Below are 23,471 nucleotides of genomic sequence, written 5' to 3' on the forward strand. Positions count from 1 at the left end.
AATCTTGCCATCCTGTACCTTGGGGATTTCAGTTGTTGTTGGGTAAACTTTAATAAGTTCATGAAATACATTGTTTGATCTCAAAATCTTTTCTTACCTCTTACCTTACAGAAGATCAGTACCTGAAGAATTCCCTGTACTTCTATGGCAAGTGCTTTTTAAACTTTGATTTGCCCATGTTTGCCTTCCAGAGAAGGTACAGAAGTGTGTACCTGTATCTAGCACTTGACAGTGGATGTACTTTACTGAGTTACCTTTTGCCATTTTTAAATAACGGAGGGACTGACTAGCAGCAGATTCCCACTCTTCATGGTGTGTGTTGCAGGGCTCTCGCTTAGTCATGTGTTAGAGTGTGGTTTGCCTTCTTTGAAACTCGGAGGGCTTCAATAGCTCTGAAATGTCCTGTGCAAACAGCAACAGCAAAAACTCACATCAGAGACTGCTGAATAGGTTATGGAGAAGTAAGAATGCTGGAGGGCTCCTGGCAGAGCTTCACCCCCCACTTGGGCAGGATGGAGCTGGGAGCAAAGTGTGTCTTGACACCCAGAGGAGACAAGGATCATCTCTCTGAGGGGTCAGTATAGGTGCCAAAAGCAAAGCACAAAGCACTCTTGAACGGCTCACAGCCATGGCTGGAACATGCAGCATCCTTGGAAAGAGCTGCAAGAGAGAGCAGCTCCCTCAAGTGCAGGAGCTCAAGTGGGAGCTGGCACTGCTGCCTTGCACAGAAGCAAAATAACAGGCGACAGAGTGATTGGTGGCTCTTTGAGAGGCCTCAGCTCCTACTGAGTTTATTCTGGCACGTTTCTTCTCTAACTTGGAGAAGAAAAATAAAATGGGATGCATCAGGCTGGAGCAGTGCAGCACTGGGCTCCCACTCACTGTCAGGCTCCATCGCCTTCCTGCCTGCTCTTCGCTGTCATTCCACCAGCGGTCCTTAAGACAGCCTAAACTGGTGCTGTGATTGAGGGAGGTGTCCTGCCTGTCCCTGCTTCCTCATTCACCTTCCTTGTCTCTTAGGATTTGGAGTAGAAAACTAGGAATTGATATGAGTTAAAGCTAACTGCTGTTTTTGTTGGAATACTTTTTTTTTTTTATAAGCTCGGGTAGATTCCCTGCTTTGGTTTGTCAAGTAGGTATTGGTGCTGGTGGAAGGGGAAACAGCCTCTGTCCCTCCCTTTCCTTTTTGCAGTGGTGCTGCTGAACCATCACGTTGGGGTGAAGGCAGAGAGGCCCCATCCACATGGGCCTGCCACTCCCTGTGCACCCACTCGGCTCTTTGTCTCATCTTGCAGCCAGCTGATTTGATTTAATAACTGAGGAGAATGCTGTTTGCTTTCTATTTTGCCAGGTTACTTTGAGTGAATGTGCTTGGCTTGGAGGGATAAATGCCAGAGTCAACACAGGATGGGGGGGAGAGGCAGGGAGCATGAGTCAGGAGAGCAGAGAAATGCTGGCTGAGCAGGACCTCCTCTCCCTTCAGAGGTGGTGAGGTGGTGGACGGATTCAAGCTCGGAAGTGCAGGCTTCACCCTTTGGCCTTTTGACACAGCTCTTCAGAGGCTCTTAGTTCATCTCACCAAAGGGAGATTCAGGTGCGATGAAGGGAGTGGTATTCTTGCCAGGTACAGCTTTCCTTCTGTACTGATGCCAGGTGCTCCATGGCTAACTTGAAGTTGGGGAGAGGTCAGAAGGATGGGGAAGGTACTCTCTGACCTGTAGTGGGGACTTCATGTGTGCGGTGCAGTGGCCTTTGGTAGTTTCTGTGTGGAGATGTGCCCATTTCCCTCGCCCTGGCAAGTGTCCTGACTTCACAGCACCCTGGTAGAGGTGGGGAGAGAAGCACACTTGTGGCTTTCAGCCCTGCTTTGTTGTCCATTTGTGGCAGCTCTGCTGAGCTTGGTGGCTGAGGAGCCTACAGGGCATGCACCCATGTCTTGGCTCTCTCGCAACGTTCTGGAGAGAGCCTGAACAAAGATCTGTGGTTTTGTGTCAACACAAATGTATTCATGATGACAAACTCTGCAGCACGTTCGACACTGAGCTTATTCATACAGTCCTGATTCTAGCACCAGTGTAACTTTGGTTTTCCTAAGAGAAAATATGAAGTTACGCTACCTGCAGAAGACCCCCTCAGATACGAGGAGATACATGCATGTTTCTTGGTGTAGGGAGGGGGTCCAGAGCCAGGGTTTAAGGTAATAGACACATCAGAGGACTCACAAGGGTATTTAGGGCTTTGTGTTCTTTAAGTTCCTTGCAAGAACTTGCAAGTTCCACCTTTCTCCTCTGTTTTTGCAGAGGGTTCTGACAGGGTTGACCCTCTGCTCTCTGACTTGGAGTAAGTGCAGTAGAGGAGTGTGGCTTTGGAAGGAAGGAAATGGATTTTAAGAGTTTTGTTTTGGTTTGTTTTTTGTTCTCTTTGCTCACACTTTGCTCTTTTTCCTTCTCCTTCTGTGTGAGCCGGGATCACTCAGGTATGGGGTCTAAGTGGATTCACCACTGAGGCTTTAAACTTTGTGGGTGGTAGTGGGAGAGCAGGACTGACATCTTTCTGTACACAAGTGAAAATTGGACAGACAGATGCTTGGGAGTGAGTCTGTCCTCTCTAGTGACCTTCACAGCAGGGAAAAGTCATGCTAAAATATCAGTCAAGATTTTTTTTTTTTTTTTTTTAAAAAAATCAGCCTAATGCCCCTTGGAGTCTGAACTGACTGCTGCTGCTGGTTGAAACTTCTGTCCTGTTTTGCTGTGGAGTCTGGCAACAGCTTTCCAGAAGTCAGGGAAGAGCCATAGCTGCTGTGGGTCGGGGTTTCATGTCTTGCAACGTGCTGCTCTTGCAGCCTGCAGGCAGAAGTGATAGGAACTCCAACAGCGGTGTTGTCTCTCTGCTGTGCAAATTGATATATTCCTTCATACTGGGGGGTCAGCTGCATGCTGGTGTTGAGATATGTCCTCACAGCTCCAGGAGAAAAAAAAAAAAAAGTCCCCACAACTTCTTTTTAGAATAATGTTGATATATTGGTAGTGTTAGGTTAATGGTTGGACTTGATCTTAAATCTATGATTCTCTATGGGTATTCTGCCCTGTCTCATCTCCTCCCTTGTACAGTTGAATTGTTTGGGCTTTTGCAGTAAACCACATCTGTAAATGGGACCAACTTTAACATTTTCTTCACAAAGTGAGCTTTAACCTGGATCGGTTCCCTCCTGTGTTTCAGTGTATAGTCCATGGGATAGGGGTATGTTCTGAGGACAACGTGAGCGAGAGGGACGGGAACTGCTGTGGAAAAAGCAACACAATACTGTGCCTCGTTGGGGCTGTACATCTCTGCTTGGGTAAAGGCAATGGGAGCTGGCATCCCCTGTGAATTCTGGCAGTGGAACAAAATTCAGGGGGTGCTCCTTGTAGTAGAAGGTCCTGCTCTTGGTGGTGGAGGAAGCATCCATTATTCCTCCCAGACTTGGGACAAAGGGGAAAGCCAGCAGTGGGAAAGTGATTACAGAGTGTTTGCTCCCACAACAGCTGTGATAGGGAGCTAATGGCTATGGCAGAGACTTTACAAATACCTGGTGGGTAGCCTAGATGAAAGTGCAGGATTAACTGAAATGTCAGATGATCTTGTCTGCCAATATACAGCTTCTCTAAACACAGGTCGCACTGGTTTAACTGCAGTTGCTTGAACAAGCAAACCCCATTGATTGTAGATTGATCTGTTCCCCTAAAAAAAGAGTAACCCTTGCCCTCCTTACGTGTCTATTTTTACATGAAATATATAATGCATTCAATTGAATTAGCTTTTTAGCTTTGTCACTGAAGTGTAGAGTGTATGAATTCACCCTGGTATCCTTTGTCCAGAAGCAGGGGTCAGGGAAAGGAATTCCCCCGTGTTGGTGAGCCTTGGAGCTGTGCTTGGAAAGATGCAGGAAAGGGGTGCAATAACCAATCTGCTCCAAGCCCCCTCTTCTCCTCTCGTGGCTGTTGCTCTGAAATAACCATTTCAATGTACTTCCAAATTCTTAGCAAGCTCTTAAGCTCTTCCTTACTACGGCATGTAGCAAGAGTACTTGTGCTGTGTGTATTTATGATGGGGTCAACACTGGACTTGGAAGAATGCCTGTTGTGTCTGCCTTGAGTGTGGGGGATGGTAAGCGTGCGGGCTGTGGGCTTGAGAAGGGGTGATGGGAAGGATGTGGTGCTGGAGCTGGGTGGCAGGCTAAGTCACCTGTGATATTAGGGAGGGAGTCTGGGCCTCTGTGGATGTTTGAGGAACACATTCACCCACACCCCCTGTGCTAGAGGATGAGGAACACATTTCACCAACCCCACTTGGGTGCCACGAGGTCCTGCAGCCCCTCCCTGCACTGGTTGTCACCTGCCAGGGCTCGCTGCAGTTCACAGCCAGGCAGGCTGCGGCGCTCCCTCTGCGATGCCCCAAAGCGTAACTTGGGGTTTGAACCGTGGGAGGCGAAACTTCACCCACCTCACTGTAGGTGAGCTGAGCTAGCGGCACTCTGCTCCTCAAAGGGACAGCCGGGCTGGGCCGTGCGCCTGACGTGTCGGGGAGGAGGTTCAGCCTGCTAAACTAGGAGAAAACTTTTCCCCTTTCCTGAGTTAGGTGGGTTTCGCCAGCTCAGCGAGTGGGGCTGTGATAAAGCCAGGCTGACAATTTGCCTGGTGTTACGCCTCGCTGGCACAAGATGGGCATGGGGCTCCTGAACGGCGATGGTTTACTAGGGGTGCATTGGGATTTGGGTGGAAAGAATTTAACTTCCTGGAGACCTGGCTGATGATTTCTACCTTTGAGTATTTTTTAGATGAGAACATGCTTTTCAGTGTAACACAAAGTGAGGAGAGAGACTTTTTCGCTTTCCATATTTTTAACCCTGTGCTGGACTTTAGTAGGACAGACCATCCTGGATAGGGAGAGTGAGGAGCAAAACTTGATAAAGGGGAAGCTTAAGGTTGCCTCTTTCTTTGCATTCCCAACCTAGACTTGAATTGAGGGAGAAAGTAAAATTTAACTTCCAACGTTTCAAGACTTTTTTTTGTGAAGTTGTAATTTTAAATTCAGTATTATAATTTTAAATTCAGATGCTCTTCATGTTCTGTGTATAGACCTGGTCTCCACCCCCCATCTCTTGCCACCAGAGGCTGTCGTTGTCTCTTCTCACTACTGTTTTTCTGCCTAGTGTAGAAAACAATGAACACGCACAGTGCACAAAATATCCTGTATGTGCAGTTGCTAACCTTATTTTAAAAAAAAAAGTATGAAAGATAATCGTGGTGTTTGTTGTGGAAAAAAAAATGTTAGTTCAATGTAAATATGTTGCTGGCAACTGGTTATTTTTAATATATGCAATTTGTGCTTTAAATTTAATGTTAAATTTTTTTTGTCATGTAAACCCTGACTGTTCTTAGCTGAGCAGATTTCAGGTTAGGAACAGCAGTCCAACCATGAGCGTTCATAGCATAGGAATTGTTGAACTTTCTGATGTGTTCAGATGAGCAGGAGCTGGGTGCTGGCAGGCCTCTTTCTGCTGCAGTGGAGAGATGTGAGCAGATAATGTTCTCATTTCATACCTTGTGCCATGAGACAGAGTCCTGGCATTGCATTTTTTGTGTTACTAGATCTTTCCTGAGCTGTTCAATGCGTCATGAAGTGGTGGTTACATGTCTAATTGCACAGCACAGAGAAAATAACGTTGTGTTGAAATATTACACAGAACTTAAGCGTTCTGCAACGTTTTGTAGTGGAAGTAGTACTGTAGGCGCTCGTTCATAACAAGACCTGCAGGTTTCTCTCGCCGAGGGCGGGTAGTTGAGCTGGCTGTGTGTCTGCTGACTCAGCACAGCAAGTTTCTCTTCTCGTCCTCCTCCTCTTTTGACTGCTTGTGACCAAAGAACAGCAGATTCACAAGAACTCGCTGTTGACATGTACCTTTGCTTGAGGTTGCTCTTTCAAACTACGTGCAGCTGTGGTTCTTCACTTGAGACTTGCGGAGCTGTCGTGCCAGCCAGGTGTTACGTTGGTTAAAAACGGACTTGCTTTCTGAGCATGGGTGCGTGTACGGAGCGTGGGTGTGAATGCACAAGAAATTTCTCTGGAGCGGTTGAGCAGAGGACCTCATTCTGACCTGGGGGACGCAGTGTCACCTTGGTGGGTGTCCCTGTATGTATGAGGGATGGAGGCATAGAAGGGCTGCTGGGGCAGGGGAGGAGGTGTGCAGAAGTGAAATCCCGGAGGTTCATCCATGTGTCTACCAAGAAGTGTTAATCTAGCTGCATAGTACGGTCTCATGATGTCGAGGGCTTGGAGCCTGCTGCCTGAGCCTAGCTCCTCCCTTTTTCATTTAGCGATGGCTGGAAGAAAAATAATCAAGTATGCTGAAAGAGAAACATTAATTAACTTTTAATTTAGATCTAACGTATGCTTCTTAGTGTACTGCATGAAAGAGTGAGTGTGCGGTATCTGTCATATTGTATAAGGGGTGATGCATTGAAGAAACAAGGAAAAGCCTCGGGTCTGAATGGGAAGATGGGGTTTTGTATCTTGATTAAAAGCTGCAAATATGTGATAAGTCACTTCTGTATCCATTTTGCATCTGAAATGACTTTCTCTGTAACTTGGTTTTTATCTGTTTTCTCTTAAGCCAAGCTCGCGAGGCGAAGTCAGGAGAGAGAGAATCTCGGCATGCTGGTCTGGTCACCTAACCAGAATCTGTCTGAAGCAAAATGTAAGTCTCTTCAAATACTTCTATTCCCCCCTTCTCTTACATGTATCACTTCAAGAATGCAAAGTTGCCACTTTCAGTAGAGAGGTTATGTCTGTGACCTTTCCATTATGATTTGAATTTAATTGGGGGAAAAAAAAAAAAAGCCTACAAAGCAATCCCCCAGAAGAGTTTTGTTCCCCACTGGGCAGCTGCTCAGAGTGTCAACTCCACGGAGGCAGGGAAAGCAGGAGAAATGTGACGCACTTTCTTCCTTGGTATGAATTCTTTAAAATGCTTATCCATGGGCCTACATGATCTGCTTTTTTGCTGCTGATGCTGTAGAAGATGACAGAAATAACTGGGGAGGGCAAAATTAAAAGGTTGTGGGTTTTTTTTTTTTGGCGGGTGGGGGGGGATATATGGTAATTAGTCGTACCTTTTTCCCACAAAGATACAAATGAAATCCGCGTCTGGAGCCCGTGGAGGTTTAAATGCCAGAACAATTGCAGTGCCTTGGAATTCCACGTGAGGGCAATTACCAGTGCTCTGTGTGTGTCTGGGAACAAGTCTCAGTGCTGCTGCCAGATGGCAGAACTAGTGTTTGAAAGGTTTGTCTAGCTACAGTTCTGCTCATGAATAAGTAGGACTCCTTGATTAAAGGACTGCTGTTTGAATGCAGTAACTAAAACTAAGTGCTTTTGGGGGAGGGAGCTGAAAGGAGCTATTTTTGACTTTGTGCTCATACCTTTTTTTGTCCTTTCTGATTCTGGGACCAAGAATAAGAATCGTGCATTCCTGTTCCTCTGCAGTTGTTTGTGGTGGCACTATTAAGTTGATACCTGTTTTTCCCCTAGACCCAGGGGCTAAGGTGCATCACAGCACACTTGTGAGGATGTAGTGGCATTTGCAAATTAAGGCAGCAGAGATCGTGCACAAACTGGCTCTATCATAAAAGGGCTGGGCTCTGCCCTGGGGCATTTGTTCCGCTGAGCAAGTTGCCCCTTAAATTACAGAAGGATGATGGTACTGTGATCTACAGATAAAAAGGGCTTTGCAAGGATCATGTCTGCCTTCTCTCCTACCAGTGGTGTCTTGTCTGCTTCCTGCTGGCTATTGAATGCTGAACTAAAGAAGACTGATGAGGAGAGGGATATATTTGACAGTTATCTACAGCTAGAAATCTCCAAGAAGGTATAAGAGCAAGAACCTGTTGCCTCCACTAAAAGGAACAACTGTTCATGGGTTGTCTGTGACACAGAGGATTCCTGTAGCTGCCTCTGAAGTCTAAGAGTCTTTTGAATCTCAGCTCAGCTTTGGAACATTCAACTCCTGCCTAATAGGAAACAGGTTTCTTGGAGAGGGGAGAGAGAATGGAGGAGGAAAAGGAGTCTCCACTTCACGTGGAATTGAGTAAAATAATCTGTGACTGAATATTCTGTGGCAATTGGCACAAAGATATGCAAGGATATTATAGAGCATAAAAAGGATAGAATATCTGCTAAGTAGATGTCATGAACCTAAGAGGTAATTAAAAATGTAGTATGAGACTGATAAATAAAAACTAGGTGGCAGTTGACTGTTGCTGGTACAATAAAATAGTTGGGGAAAACAATATGAATATAAGAGGGCAAGAAGATATTTCTCAAAAGACTCAAAGGAAAAAGTTAATAAATATTTCATATGGTGTTTGGAGGAGAGAAGTATGATGCTTTTGTGCCATACATGACACACAAAATATCTCCCAGGCGTCTAATTGTTATAGAGGGATGGAGTTGTGAAATCCAGCATCTAGTAGTAGTAAAAAACCAACCAACCAAAAGAACATTGGGAGAGGTGGCTGAGGGACTTTGGGGCAGCAGGAAAACTCCAACCGTTGGGAAGAGGGCAGCTATGCAGGGAATGAGAGAACAGGGTAAGAGTGGGCTGGTTGGTCATTGCTTTGTCTTGTGTCAAACTGAGCTGACACTACCAAAAAGTATCAGTTATTCCTGTCTCTACCTGGCATTAATTAAAAATGAACTGTGAAAAACAAATCCTGCTGAAGGTAGCTGCTTTTGTTCTTTTTGAGACTAGAAATGGATTGATTGGTAGAGGTAACTTTTTATAGCTCTGATGTATTCAGCCAGCTGTTAGGCATTGATTTGCTACTGCATGAAAGTCTCATTCAATCCCCCTTACTTTCAAAAGATGGAAACCTCCTCCAAAACACCAATGCTCTGCACTGGCAGTAGAGCACTTAGTAAATGTATTACAAGCAGAGTTCTCTAATCTGTTTTATGGTTTATGAAGAAAGAACATCGGGGACAGGAGGTCTCTTCAGTTACTCTGGAGTTCACTGGCAAGTCTTGGCATTGGTGATAGTGAATCCTAATTAAATGGGGTCCGTGGGGATGTGTAAGAGGACTGATGATGATCAGCATTTCCATCTGTGATACGGGATTTGATATAGAATTCCTGTGGAGAGAAACTGAGGATGAGCCGTAGACTGACAAGATGGTAAATAAAATTAATGCTGCCAATAGTCTTGTTAGAGCACTTTGGGTCTTTTTCTAACTTGAACTGGTACCAGTGCAATGGGCTCTTAATGACCCAACTGCAGGATTATGAATCTCAGTACTGAAAGCTCTGGCCTTATCTTCTGCATCAAGGCTGATGTCTGGAAAGAAGTGGCTTGGAGAGCGATTTTTGGGGACACGATGGGCATGTAATTTGACAAAGCTGCCTGGTGTTCTGCTTGACCCAATGGATCATGTGGGTGTAAAGAGAGTGAGGTAGTCATTGGAATGGTTTGCTGCCTCTGCACCCAGCAGCATTCAGGAAAATGAACCTCAGAATAGTGGCTTTAGTGTTGAAAAACTGAGAAAAAGATGGAGTGTTAGAAATGTTTTGGAAACTGAAGACAAAGCAAGCTCCATCTGTTTAGCTTACTGAAAAGAGACAGAAAGAGGACTATTGTCAATTATTTTCTCAAAGGGAAATTTTGACATAGTAAGAGATGTGCATGATACAAAAAAATGACTGCAAAATAAGTCCACATGGACTGAAATGAACTGCCTGAGTGTGTAGGTTTTTTGGTGATTGACTATTGGAAGTTATCCAGGGAAGTGATGGATTCTCTATTTTTTGATGTCTTTTCAAACCTTGGAGTTTTGTGGGGTGTGTGTGTGTGTGTGTTATCTTTGGTTGGAGGAATCATTGGTGGTGTGAAGGGGCAAGTGGAAGGAGCTGTGGTCTCCAGGCGGTTGGTGTAGCCCCTTGGGCTGTAAGTGCTCTGAATCCTAGCTAGCACATCCATTCTTAATATTGCTGTTCAGGTTGAAGTGTGGGTGAGCAAATCTTTCCAATCAGCAGCATGTTGGTACCTGTGTCTAGTTACTTTGATTTGTGCTCCCAAGTCTTTAATCCATCCTGTGCCTGTTCTTGTGGTGAAGTCTTCAAAAGACATAGGACTCTTCTCTGTTCCTATGGCTGGGGCTCAGCGTGAAGATGGAAGTTAGTGCAGCACAGGTTAGCTCTCCACTCAGAGTGAACGGGTAGCTCTTGTGAGCAGGACACTTCTGTGCAATCAGTGAAACTCTTGGAAACCACCTCCATTAAGGATGAATCTCTGCCACAAAACACTGTGAGCAGATCTGTGACAATGCATGGTGATGGGTTTGGCAGAGGGCTGGTGTGCTGATTTTGGCTGGGATAGAGTTAATTTTCTCCATAGTAGCTAATACGGAGCAATGTTTTGGATTTGTGCTGAAAACGGTGTTGATAATGCCGAGATGTTTTCTTTATTGCTGAGCAGTGCTCACACAGAGTCAAGGCCTTTTCTGCTTCTCACACCACCCCACCAGCGAGTAGGCTGGGGGTGCACAAGAAGCTGGAAGGGGACACAGCTGGGACAGCTGACCCCAGCTGACCAAAGGCATGTTCCACACCATATGACTTCATGCTCAGCACACACAGCTGGGGGAAGAAGGAGGAAGGGGGGGATGTTCAGAGTGATGGTGTTTGTCTTCCCAAGTAACCATTATCTGATGGAGCCCTGCTGTCCTGGGGATGGCTGAACACCTGCCTGCCCATGGGAAGCAGTGAATGAATTCCTTCTTTTTGCTTTGCTTGTGTGTGCTGCTTTTGCTTTATCTATTAAACTGTCTTTATCTCAACCCATGAGTTCTCTCACTTTTCCGATTCTTTCCCCCATCCCACTGTGAGGGGAGTGAGCGAGCAGCTGCATGGGGCTCAGTTGCTGGGTGGGGTTAAACCACGACAGCTGGCCAAACTGGCAGAGGTTGTGGGAGGGTCCTCTGTAAGCTGCTGAAATGAATCCTGGAAAGACCAGTGTGTGAGCCAAGACCTGGTGGATATCTGCACACATGATACTCCACGCTCATACGGTTAGTTAAAGCTTGTTTGGGTCCCATGCACCCTATATGCTGCAGCACTGTTTTAATCACATTGGAGAAACCTTTTGCTTGAATGCCATGAAGTGATGGATATGGTAGAGAAGATTAAAACAAACGAAAGTATATGTTGGCACATTGATCACTTTTTTTTTTTATTATCCTGTGCCTTGTTAATCATTAATCCTGGGTACAAACCACTTACTGCCTTGCCCATGTTAATACCAAAGTGGAATGCTGCCAGCATGTTCCAGATCTACTGCCAGACTTCTGCCTTTGAGGGGTCACTTGCATAGCAGTTGCCACCATTAGTGAGTAGTTCACAAAGTTAGCCCAAAGCTAGCAGTTTGTCCTGTCTCTTTTGAAGGAGAAAGAAAGAATTGTCATTGTGCAGTAACCGAAACGTTTGGACTTAAAATAACTGTGTGTTCCCCTTCCAGCTCTGCTACAAATACCCTGTGTGCCTTGGCTGGTGTCACATCTCTTACAAAGAGCTTGCTCTCAAAATGAGACTCCTGAGAGGCTCTCTGAGGACTTGGTGCCACGGAGGGCAACTGTTCTGGCTGTGCTGGGATGCTGTCGTGCAGGGTGGGGAAGGAGACATGGAGAGAGGAGGAGGAGTGAGATTTTTGAGCAAGGTGACATTGAGGAGCAGGAACAGCTAGGTGGAAGACAGGCATATGCTCCGCTTGAGTGGCATGTGGGGAAGGAGTTGGGAAATAGTGAAAAATGCATTGTAATGATGCTGTGGAAATCCTGCACAGGATAGAGCTGGGCCAGCATGAAGCTATTAATAAAACAGCAGTGTCTCTCACTGTGCCAAGTACGCCAATGGGTGGAACCATAAAAATGACATTGGGTTGGTTTAGAAATGAGCAAGTGCTGGCATGCTGCAGCTGCCCAGGAGCGAGGGATGGAAACCAGGCGGGAGGATAGGATGTGATGATTGCTTTTATACATCTGCAGTTCGAAGGTGAACTACAAGAGGACAAAGATGTATTGTTTTGCTAGTGATAACTCTGTTTTGAAAGTAATTCTTCTGCGCTCTGACAGAATATGTGTGCCGCTAGATGGGAGTTTTGGCTTCTCATGGATGTCTTGGTGGGTGTCTCCAGTGGATTTATGGGGTGTCACTAAAGAGGCAGACACTGTCCCTAATACCCACAGGACAGTGGGTCGTGGACAGCAGCTGAGTCCCCTGGTCTTGCAGTGCTGCTTCTGTTTGACCTGACAGTTGATTGGCGTGCCAACTTTGGACACTCACCAGTCCCTTCCTCCCTTACCCTGTGGCATCTCTTCCTGCGAGGCTGCAGCTGGCTCCTTGCTTTACATTATGCCTGCCTTGGTGCACCGGAGAGAATTTAGACAGCCTCCTTCCCCCTATGGAGGGGAAATAGAAATGCCCAGGGGACATGGGGACAGAGAAATGCAAGAATTAGGTGAAGCAGTGAGTGCTCCAACATCCTCCTGATGTGCTTGGCCAAACTCCATGGCTGGGGGGGAAAGTGAGGGCTCCCTAAATGTGCTGCAAAACCTGATGCTGGGAAAGCAGCAATGTGCCAGCTGAGGCTCTGATGGAGGAAGAAGTGCTGGTTGCTATGGTTACTAAGGATATTAACCCTGTGGGGTCTGGATGGGCAAGGCTTAGTTAACTGTGCCACAGGCTGGGTAACGGTTTGGGAGCATGGAGCAGCGGTGCTCCACCCTAAGAAGCTGAGTTGGCATTCAGGATCTCAAAAGCCTATGTCCCAACTAAGTCTGTAAGTGTGTCCTGGTCATTAGTGTGTCAATAGCCGCCTTTGGGTGAGAGTGAGTTTTGGTAGCTGCCCTCTGTTGTGAAGGTGAGGTGAATCCAAAAATTTCTGAGGGCAGGTTGCAGGTTTAAGTGGCCAGAGTCTGTCTCCAGCTCCAGTTCAAGGAGTAATCTTTGCATAGAAGAGGCTATGTTTATTTTTCAGTTTCTGTTTTAATGGGGATGTTAAACAAGCTTGGAAATCACCTTTGTCTGAATTTTCTAACTTAAAATGACTGCTGGAGTAGAGGACAGGAAAATGTTTGTCTTCTCAGGTTGCTGAGTATGTCGGATCATGCTTTGTGTGTCAAGGGTCTGTTTTCAGTGTGCAGCTGAGCCATAGATGTTTTAAGAAGGGCTTCTGCTTGGACATATCCTTTCCCCCTTGGCTCACTTGTTTTGGCCTCTGAATTCTGTGGACTATGACTCCATCAACTATTGTCATCAGTTCTCATTTTCCTTGGGGCGTAGGGTGCCCTAGCAATAAATAAATGTGAGTGGAAAACCACAAATGGGAGAGAGTAGACTGGGGAAAGTGTTGATCTTAAATCTCCCTTTTAGAAAATGAAGCCCCTGTTTAATGGGATACATTTAGAAGAGAAGGGATTAATGCTTCAGAGGTACCCAAGAGCCACGCGCTCCCTGGTGCCCAGGCACCCCTGCCCCAGGCAGTAGCAGTGAGGGAAAGGATGTAGTCCGGTGCGTATTCAGCATCAGCAAAGCTGCTTTTTAAGTCCCTCCTTTCCATTGTGCTGTAAACAGGATCCTTGAAACAGTTGGAATTGTGGTTTTATTTTTGGTCCCCTCTCCCCTCCAACCCCTATCATTTGTGTGACCTGGTTTATAACACAGCCCCACGAAAGGTTGTGTTGGTGCTCAGTGAGAGTGCAGCCACCTTGGTCAGGGATGGGAGAGTGGGGGCTGCTTAGGCTTTGCCACCAGAGAGAAAAGTATTGTTGAACTCTTAGCTGAGCTTATACTTTTTTTTTTTTGTGGCTGGCTAAATGCTGTGGGAGGTTTTGAAAGATGGAGTGTATGTATTGTGCTTTTCTTATTTGGGGTTTTTCTGCTTGGTTGTGTCTGAGGTTTGTTTGTTGAGGTGTTTTTTTTAGTAGTAGGAAAAGTGTTAGCCTTAAAAAATAGCTGCCAAGTAGAGCCAAGACTTCCAGGTCTCTGAGGGGTGGACTTCGGGGGTTATAATTCTCACCTGAAGCTACGTGCTTGCTTACCTTTTGTCATTCGAGTGAAGATAGCAAAAAACCCAGACTTATGATCTTGCTGTTTGTATGTGCTTCTTCCCTACATATATCAGTTTGTTGTGTGTCCCAGTGACAGCAAAAAGGATTAATGGAAAAGCAGAATTGGGTTTATGTTTATCCCTAATCCAAATTTCATATTATGCAGTGAACCTGACAGCTGTGAAGCTTGGATGCAAATACAGCAGCTGAAGAATACAACTCAATGAATTCAGAAATGAGAGAACTGGTGTTTAATTTAAGATTCTCTTTCAGTTTAGCTGTAGAAATAATAGTGTCATGGCCACTTCTCCCAGCAGCTGCAGTTGCTGCACTTCAGAAAATGCTCAAAAGATGAAGGTGAAGGGATGCAGTGTTTCATTTCAGCTGGGGCAACTTCTGATGCTTATAGCAGCAATGTTGCGAACAGCAAAAAGAAGGTACCAGGCTTCAAAGGCTATGGGTGTATCCCAGAAATGGCCGAGTTGCCTCAAACTTAGCTGCAGTTTCCCCTTTGTTTGTCATCTGCTGTGCTAGTTGCTGTTGCAACGCTGTGTGGAAATCTCAGAGCAGCTCTTTCATCATTATTGCTGCAGGTTGATATTTCTGGATGCTGAATGCATATTTAAATTAAGATGAGGTTTTAACCCTTTCACAGCAGTGGTTTGTATTGGAGCCAGGAAAGCAATTTAGTTTTGAAAGGACTAGGGTGTGTGTTTGGGATGGATTTCACACAAGGTACAGTGGATTGTGGTTTTTTTTTTTCTTAAAAAACAATTTAAACCAACCCACAAACAAAAAACCTGAAGGAGAGAATGTGTTGGAGAGTATCCAGGAAAAGGATGTCTTATCTAAGGTAGCTGTGTTACTGGAGGAATTCTTGCTGCTGAGCTGGGAGAGGGGGACAGTCACCAGTTTCTTCGTGTGCCTGGTTCTCTCCTGCCACCTCTTTGTTTCTCCTTTTTACTGCAGTGTGGAACAGGCCTTCTCCGAACAACGTGTTGAGATGACCCAGTTTGAAAATGCCGGCTGCCACTACTGTTGCTGCTGCGGGGATTGAACTAGTGCTGGCACTAGGAAGAAGTGTTTTTCCTAAGAGAAGTTTAGAGACAAGATGATGTGGATGTAATGGAGTGATGATAGCTGTGTTAAGAGTTACCCTGGCAGCGAGCCTTGATCTGAAACACACTTGGGAGCAGTCTTAGCCAGCCTGATAGGCGCTGTGTGACTTGTAGGACGAGTATGACGAGAACTAGCAGGCTGCGGCCACATCGTGCTGCTTGGACCCAGCCCTGGGACAGGCTGAGTGTGCTCCAGTCTCACTGGTCTTGGTGGGAACGGCAGACTCGGAGCATTTCAGGGGACTAGACCTTTTTTCCTGACTTCTTGTCTCTTACTGTAGCTGTGACGGGGAAAAATAAGAAGGGTCAGGGAAATGGAGTGTAACTTTTTTTTTTTTTTTCTGTTTCCTTAGGGCAAGGTTAGTCAGCAAATGCACCAATTTATAGGGACATGATGGGAGCTGTGTGCAGGCAGGGAGGAGCTCTTCTGGCTGTGTCCTCCACTGAGGAATGCTCAAAGAGGTCTTGGTCATAACAGCTTGCTGTGATGAGTCCATATGCTGCTGGCTGTGACCTTTACAGAGGTGCTAGTGGAGGAGGCAGAGCAGGTAGGTTTTCTCAAGGATATGTGCCAGAGCTTCCCTCACCATAATGTGTTTGCTGTGGCATTACTTGGTCTAATTAGGAACCACTCCCGCTAGTTATTATTCCTGTACTCTCTAGTTATTTCATCCTGTACTCTGTTAGTTATTTTACCTGTACTATTTTTGCACTCCACATTAAGTTACTTTCCTGATCCATGTGCTTCTCATGCAGATTTGTATTATGATGGGGTAGTAGTGCATTTTCTAGCACTGCAAACGTCAGTAGTAATGCATAATAACTTCTCAGGAAGGACTGGGCTTCTAAATCCTGGCTAAAAGCCGACCACCTACCACTGATACTCCAGGATCTAGTTAGTGATATTGGTTTATCACAGGCTTTTCCGATCAGTCCCTTAGGATCAACCTTTAAGGCTGGGGGCCTGGATGTAATTCATGTTTCAGCATGTGCTGTGTGGATCTGTAACTTGACTTTTTCTGAATTGACTTAATTTTATGTGTTTTTGGATACCTTAATATCTGTCAACATAACACTAATACTTTGGTTTAGAGGCTACTATAAAGATTATGTTGTCCAAGGTCTGGCTGTGTAAGCTTGCTGTCGTTCTGCATGGACTTCTTGGAGGGGTCAAAAAAATTTCTTTGCATCTCTTTGGTTTCAGACCTGTAGGAAGTAAACAAGTGCAAGAATGGATGTATTGTTAAGTGTCTCATGAAGGCTGGCCTGCCTACAGTAGGGCAATCTGTATGAGTTTGTCCATAAGTAGCTTCTGATCTCCATTGGAGAAGGGGCTCTTCACCTAAACCTCTGTTTATTGCTCAGGTTCTCATGTGTGGGGTAGGGTACCAGGAATTTCATGAACCACTGTGCCTTAACCTGCAGTAGGTGCTCGTTTATGTTGCCTTAGTTCATGGCCTGCCTTATCAAGCAGCTGAACTGTTCTTGCTGGAAGCAGGAATAGGAACTTTCAGGAGAGGAATGGGGCAGACAGCTGTGGGGTGAAGCTACAACCACTCTCGAGATAAGCTGTTCCCTTTAGGTTGTACAGCACTGTGCATTGGAAGTTTGTCTTGTCTCTGTTGTTCTGCTTCCCACTGACTTGCTCACGTCAAGCTGATGTGAAAATGAGGAAAATGGAGTCTTTTAAAGCAAGTTTGAGACCTCATTTTTTCATTCTTAGCACCCAGGTGCAGTAGTGCAGTGAGTGGAGTTGTGGGAGGGCCCTTGCCTTCTCAGAAGGGGCCAGCCCCAAACATCTGAAAATAGGTTTTTAACTGTAGATGTAGAAGGAACAAAAGCATCTCAGTAATACTTTAGAAAATACAACTGAAGGATCAGTCCCTCTCCAACATCAAGCTGCCTTCACTTAGTCGCTATCATTCTTCATCTAATTTTGCTGGAAGCAAGCTCCGTGCAACTTCTTCACGAGTGCAGAGGCCGCCTGGGTTGCTGAGACTATTATGTTACTCATATAGCTGGGCTTGGAAGTGAGGAGGCTGGCTGCAAAAAATAAGTGAAATAGTAAGTGGTGCTTTTGTGACCTGACCACTTGCCATTCAGGATTACAGGGTTCTCCTGTTCCAGCTGCTGAGGAGCTGGGTGTGGGCAATTACAGCTGAAGGCTTCCCCCTCTGTGAGCAGCTCCTGGCTCGGCACATCTGCCAAGGGCAGCTCTTCTGCGTGACTCCAACTCATCTCCTTCCTTTTGCTGCCTGCTGGCTTGCCCAATACTTCCTTTCTGCCCAAGTGACATCCTTCCAGGAGGTAGCTAGGGGACAAATTGATCGCTTCTTTTGCTTTTGTATCCATTGTAAAGGGGGTCAGCATGGCTTCTACTCTCTTGTCACAGGCTTTATTGTCGGTAACAATAATAATGAGCTGTAATTTAACTGGATGGTTATTCTGCTCCCACACACCCCTTTTGTCTGTGCCCTCATCCTGCACAAAAACCCTGTGTTGTGGAGTAGTGGAGTTACCCATGCTGTTTAGGAAGCCTGGCTCTGATTCAGTGCTTTTATTAGTTTGCATTCCTACTACAACAGGGAATATAACAGTTCTGGTTTTAGACAGGAGCTGTCAAAATCTTGTGGAGGGTGGAAAATGGACCTTGTGGAAGGTTTCACCTTCTTTGGAGGGCTTTGATTCTGGATATTCTTGATGGCTTCTTAAGCTGGTTGACAGCAGGTTGCTTGACCAAGCTTTATGACAGTCTGCACTGACTATTTTACAGACCAAGAATTTCAGCATATATAGTGTGACATGGATGAAGAGGTGAGAATGTTCCTAGGTAGCGTACCGGAGCATGGTATCATACTGCTAGTAGTCTGAATCTGTGGTCTCCCATACTGACTCTGTCATTAGTGTGTGTCAAACTGTGTTTTTCAAATTAGTGAATCTGGCTTTTGGAAAGGGTGCACTGGATCATGCATTCTCAAGGAATGCAAAAGATAATAATCTCCATAATAAAACCTGCATGAGGGAGGTTTCTTCTAATCCAAGTTACTACCTCCTGCAGTGAACCATCTGATAAAATAATTTTTTTAATATTCTACCCCTTGTCACAGCTGTATTGATAATGTTGCTACTAGCATCACTTGGGCATGTTGCTACGTGTAGTTGAAGTATATAATCCGAGGCTATAACCTGTCAGTAGAGTTAACTCAAGCCATGGTTTGACAGCAGAATAAATCTGGCTTTAGGGCTCCTCGGCCTGAATTGAGAGCACTGTGCTGAATAATGCAAAGAGCTGTTCTGCTATAGACTCACTTTGTTGTTGTGATCTGTGCATTTATCCTGTCTGTAACTTCCTGTCTGTGTCTTGGAAGGTCATACATGGGAACGAGTGTTCCCTCCCTGTCAGAAGCGATTGTGTGCTGGTTTATGTTTGTACATGGGCTTCAAACCCAATATCAACTGCTCTGGCTAATTACATTTAGTACAGTCCAGTGCCTGTGTCTGATTTAGGATCAGGTTTGCACTGCTGAATGATCCAGCCATGCTCAGATCCCATATGATCACAGATTAGGTCCCCGGGTGATCTGATGTGGCTCTGCCCATTCTGTGCTAGGCCCCAGAGGCAGTGTTTCCTCTTTGCTACTGCCCTGTCAGATCTCCCTTGTCCCCTGCTCTTCTGTGGTACGTATGGAGACATCTGAGCATGTGGTACCCAGGGCTCTGCAGCTATTGAAAGCTGTGCCACTCTTTCAGTAAAGTGGTGTTCAGTGCTATGGCGGAGCAAATTTCTGGATGAAGGTTAAATGTGATGGACGTGTAAGAAGCAGTCTTTCTTCACAGAGGTGTCCTTACAATGGGCATCCACATGGCCTTTCTGAGGGAGAACAGCAGCAGCATCAGAGAGCAAGCGAGGCAAGAAAGCATCAGCCAGCTGACTTTCTTTACGGTAATCCTCATTAATACACCACTCCACACATATATACGCTGTGTTGAGCCTTTTCTTGATGTGTTAGTGTCAGCTGAGGGTGCAACTTTAGAAATCTTGCTAAAAGCTTTAAAAGTAACACATGTCTACTAGCAAAAGGCCTTTCCTGGTAAGCAGTTTCAAATTGTTTTGGCAAGCTACAGAAACTATGCTAGATTTGTCAGTACACCTGTGTCTGCAGTACAGCCTTCTTGCTGGTGTAGCAAAATCTAAAGGCAGATGAGTCGGGCCTTTAACCATCACCAGAGTTTCAACTTTGGACTTGCCCTTAGATGCAGGCCATGCAAAGAGCAGTATTGAATTATAAAAAAACAACTGGGGGGAAATAGAGCGTTTCTTTTCCAGCATATTAGCGTGCACTGCTTGGTGTGGGGACTGGTTGCCTTTGTGTGAGAAAGTGTGTTTTTGGTAGATATCAGGGCTTTTAAAGGGACAAATCTCCCAGCAGTGGGGCACTCAATTTTATTCCTTGACTTCTGCTCTCTGAGACTGCAGTTTCCAGCTCCAGGTGTGGTTCTGTGAGCAGCTCTTTCCTCACCAGTGCCAGTTTACGTAGCCATGCCTGTTCCTGCCCGCCTGCTCATCCCTGCCACTGTGCTGTGCCGGGGCAAGGAATGAGCCTCGCTTTTGGCTGAGCCAGTTTCATCCCTCGCTGGAACTACGAGGGCTCATCTCTTCTCAGGCTTGTGTAACCTCTCAGCAAAGTGATTTTTATATGATATACAACCATATAAAGAGTGTAAAACGGCTTTGTTTTATGAATAGCATGCTACTTTGGTGGTGGTCAGCTGTTCAGTGCCTCGAGTGGCTCCAGAGCTAGTGCAAGAGAAAGGGGCAGCCTGCCTAGCTAGGGCTGGCGATAGAAGAGTCTGGGACTGCCCCTCCTGGGAGGTGAGAGCATCTCCATACTTTCAACCACCACCACTCAGTGCTTGTATGGCTTCACTATCGCTTGGGTGAGGGAGCCAATGCAGCAGGAAAGGGTTGGTTGTTTTACAGGTGGAACAGTTTCCCAGTCCGGTTTCCTGGGGGTCCAGGCAAATGTTTGTGCTCCCAGGTGGGAAGAGGTGGCTGGAGGCTAGGGGTGCTTAACCTGGCCCTGCTGCCAAAGGAGACTTCTAATGCAACGGCATCCTACGGCCCTTGGTACGTGGACAAGAGATGATATACAAGTAAAATCTGAGCTACAGGGAGGTAAGTGGGATGGAGGTTGAGATATACTGTGGAGTCCTGTGACTCGAGGTACCCTGTCCCACTGCAGGGTATTTTCTCTTGCTCCTGTTCAAGTAAGCTTCTCCAGGTAAGGCTGGTTTTCTTTTGCCTCACCTGCTGCAGATGCAATGGAGTTGAGGCCTAAATCCTCTCGTGCCTTCAGTTGCATGAAGTGATTTTTAAGTAGCCTTTGTGTCTGTGTAACTATCGCTCTCTGTTCCTAGAAACAGTGTTAAAGGAGGCTGTATGCCAGCCCAGGTGGCCGCAGCACGGGGCACAAAACATGGCTGTGCTCTGGCTCTCCGCTCCTCTCCTGCCTGTGATGCAATCACGTCTTGCCAAGAAGAGGAAATAGCTTTTCCAAGGCAGAAGACCCTTTTGAATAGGCAGGGTTTATTTTCTTTTAAGTGATTCTGCCCAGGAAAAAAGTGGTCAAGCCACCTCCCTTTGATCTCTGCCTGCTCCCCCCTGCCTCCTGTTGCAGCTGGCTTTAGTGACACGCTTGTCCGAACTTGTGCTTTGGCGGCTCCGTCTCCTGTGCAGGGACCACGAGGTGGCAGGATTGTTCCACGATGCTGCGAGGCAGCGGGACGGCAATGCAGCTGCTCATTTTTTATAGCCAAGGCAAAAACTGTGCTTAGTTGTTTGTGTACTATCATAATTGTGTTTTGAAATCTGGAGGAATTTCACGTGTATGTGTCTAATCCATGCTCCTTATTTTCTTTATATAACATTGATTTGTTCTGGGTCTTGATGGTTTTTTTTTTTCCCCCCGCCTCTATTCTCAAGGGAGGTGAAGGGGAGGGGGAGATGTACAGCAACATCCAGAATTCCTCACAGGTTCCAGCATTGATCAAACCCTGTAAAGCACATTACTGAGGCTGTGAAGGCTGCTGCTTTTGTCCTCATTTCACCCCGTTCTGTCAGGGTATTGCATCACGTAATATGTAAAGTGTTCAGAGCTCCTGCAGTACCCCAGTAATAGGGGTGAACTGAGGTTGCAGCAACAGCTCTACCTCTGCATTCCTGTTGCTTTCTATAGGCTTTAGTACACACACTTCTGCTGCAAACCCTCCCTGGGGTCACTCAGTACACTGAACATGATGGGATGCTTGTGGGGTCATTAAGCAGCAATTTGGGTAGGGGGTAGAAATTCTCCCAAAAGACCCACTTGGAGAGATTGTTCAATCTGATCAAATGGTGATGAGGGGAGTCATTGCCTTGAGGCGTTTCTCTTTTCAGAGTTCTCCCACCCCCTTGAAATTAATGCTCCTGTTTTACATCTCTCAATTCACTATTCTAGGATGCAGGACTGAAAATCAGCAATGCAGTTGTTTGCTCTTGTCTCTCCTTCCCTCTGTCAGCCAAGAGGGTCCCCTTTCTTTTGCCTCTGGTGAGGAATTCTTGCAGGAAGATGGTTAGCAGAAGAAAAGGGTGTATGAGAAAGATGCCTGGAAACAAGACTGAAAAATTCAGGGTGTTGGTGGCACCATTTTGGTCAGAAGCATCTTTCTCTGCTTCCTTTCCCATTCCCGTCCATTTGCCTTGTTTCAGGCTGTGTTAGTGCTACACCCGGGGTCCTTTGGTCATCTCACTGTAGACCTCACTTCTCGTATTAGGGAGAAGTGTGTTTTAGCATCTGAACACTCTGTGCTCCTCTTTGCTGGTGACAATGTGCATGTGAGGCTCTGTTCCCTTTGTGTCCCCACCTTTTGTGCTACTTCTGTCTTCCTGACCATGACTGGCTGTAGGAAGAGGGGCTCTTTCGGCCAGTGCTCACTCCATTTTGGGTGTGGGGTGGACAAGGGGGTCCTGCTCACCCCATCACAGCTAAAATGCAATGCATGCAAGAGAAGAAATGTAGCCAAATAGGTAAAGAAATACTAGTTTGATTCTCTTTGTTCCTCCCCCCATCTGGTTTCTAGTAGCAACAAGAGCCTTCACAGGAGCAATGTGTCTTCTGTGTGACACGACTGTCTCTTTTCAAGTATCTTAGTGTCTTTTTGGCCTGGTCTGTGCTGAAATATCTTTCTGGCATAGAGAAATGGGATAATAGAGAAATAGAATGGGAGGGGAGGAGTCTCTTGTCTGCCCCGTTCAGGGAAAAGTTACACTGGTAGAAAGAGTGCATGGTGGTGTAGTTTATGCTGGGGGAAACGGGGTGGGATTGCTTTGCTGCTCTTGCTTATTGCTTTCTGGAAAGCAGCTGAGTGCAGTGCTGGCAAACTGTCTCTTCTGGTGTAAGCAGGGCTCTGCCCCAGGCTCCTCTGGATCTGAACTCTGATGTCTAAACAGATTGCTGGGTTACATGCTGAGCGTGACCGAATGCCACTGAAACGCAGTGGAGCAGAATTTCACGTGCCTCCTGCCCTGGGCTTGCTAGAGGTGCATGGGGAAGGCAGAGATGGAAGAGGGCACTTACTTATCTGGTGTGGCATGTGAAGCATTAAGCTTGTAGCAATTCCAGGCTCTACTGGTATGGGAAACTAAAGGGATCCTGTGACTCAGCTGGTGCCATGCTCTTTCTTGCTCACTTCATCTGGAGGGGGATGGTAAAGAAAGAGCAATCAGAAGGATTGCTCAAGGGACCATCATACCTCTCAGATGGCGCAAGCGTCAAAGTGAGTGAGCCCGCAATTAGCCAAGAAATGACAAGCAGAATGGGCTAGATAGTCAGTGAGGCAGGGAACATGCCAAGAGTAGAGTACGATGGTGTACTCCTTGTCCTTCCTTCATCCACAAACACTCTTAGTGTATACAAGGAGCGTTGCTGTGTGCTCATGGTTGGTTTATTGCCTTGTTGCCTTTTTCTTATTTTCCTTTTCTCTCTCTCCACTGTAACAATGAGGTGTTACAGACCCCAGCGTGACAAGAAAAGCATCCTGCGTCCTTTCACTGTGTCTGATCACTCATAATCTACTGTTTGGCTCTGTGGTATATTGACTTAATTCAAGAGAAATCCTATTGATACTGTTATGGGGGGACCTTGCTAATGGTCTTGCTCAGTTAGGAGAGAAAATGCT

At 46.1% G+C, this 23,471-nt stretch overlaps 1 protein-coding gene across 1 annotated transcript in view; it reads left to right on the forward strand.

Annotated features, from left to right (window-relative positions):
- Nucleotides 1-23,471, forward strand: part of RCOR1 (REST corepressor 1) — an 88,258-nt gene that overhangs the window by 37,575 nt on the left and 27,212 nt on the right. Inside the window, exon 3 of the mRNA XM_068399708.1 lies at nt 6,653-6,736. Within this exon, the coding sequence (XP_068255809.1) occupies nt 6,653-6,736 (84 nt within the window). The remainder of the gene's footprint in view (nt 1-6,652; nt 6,737-23,471) is intronic.

Source organism: Nyctibius grandis, chromosome 4 (assembly GCF_013368605.1).
Source record: "Nyctibius grandis isolate bNycGra1 chromosome 4, bNycGra1.pri, whole genome shotgun sequence".
Taxonomy (NCBI): domain Eukaryota; kingdom Metazoa; phylum Chordata; class Aves; order Nyctibiiformes; family Nyctibiidae; genus Nyctibius; species Nyctibius grandis.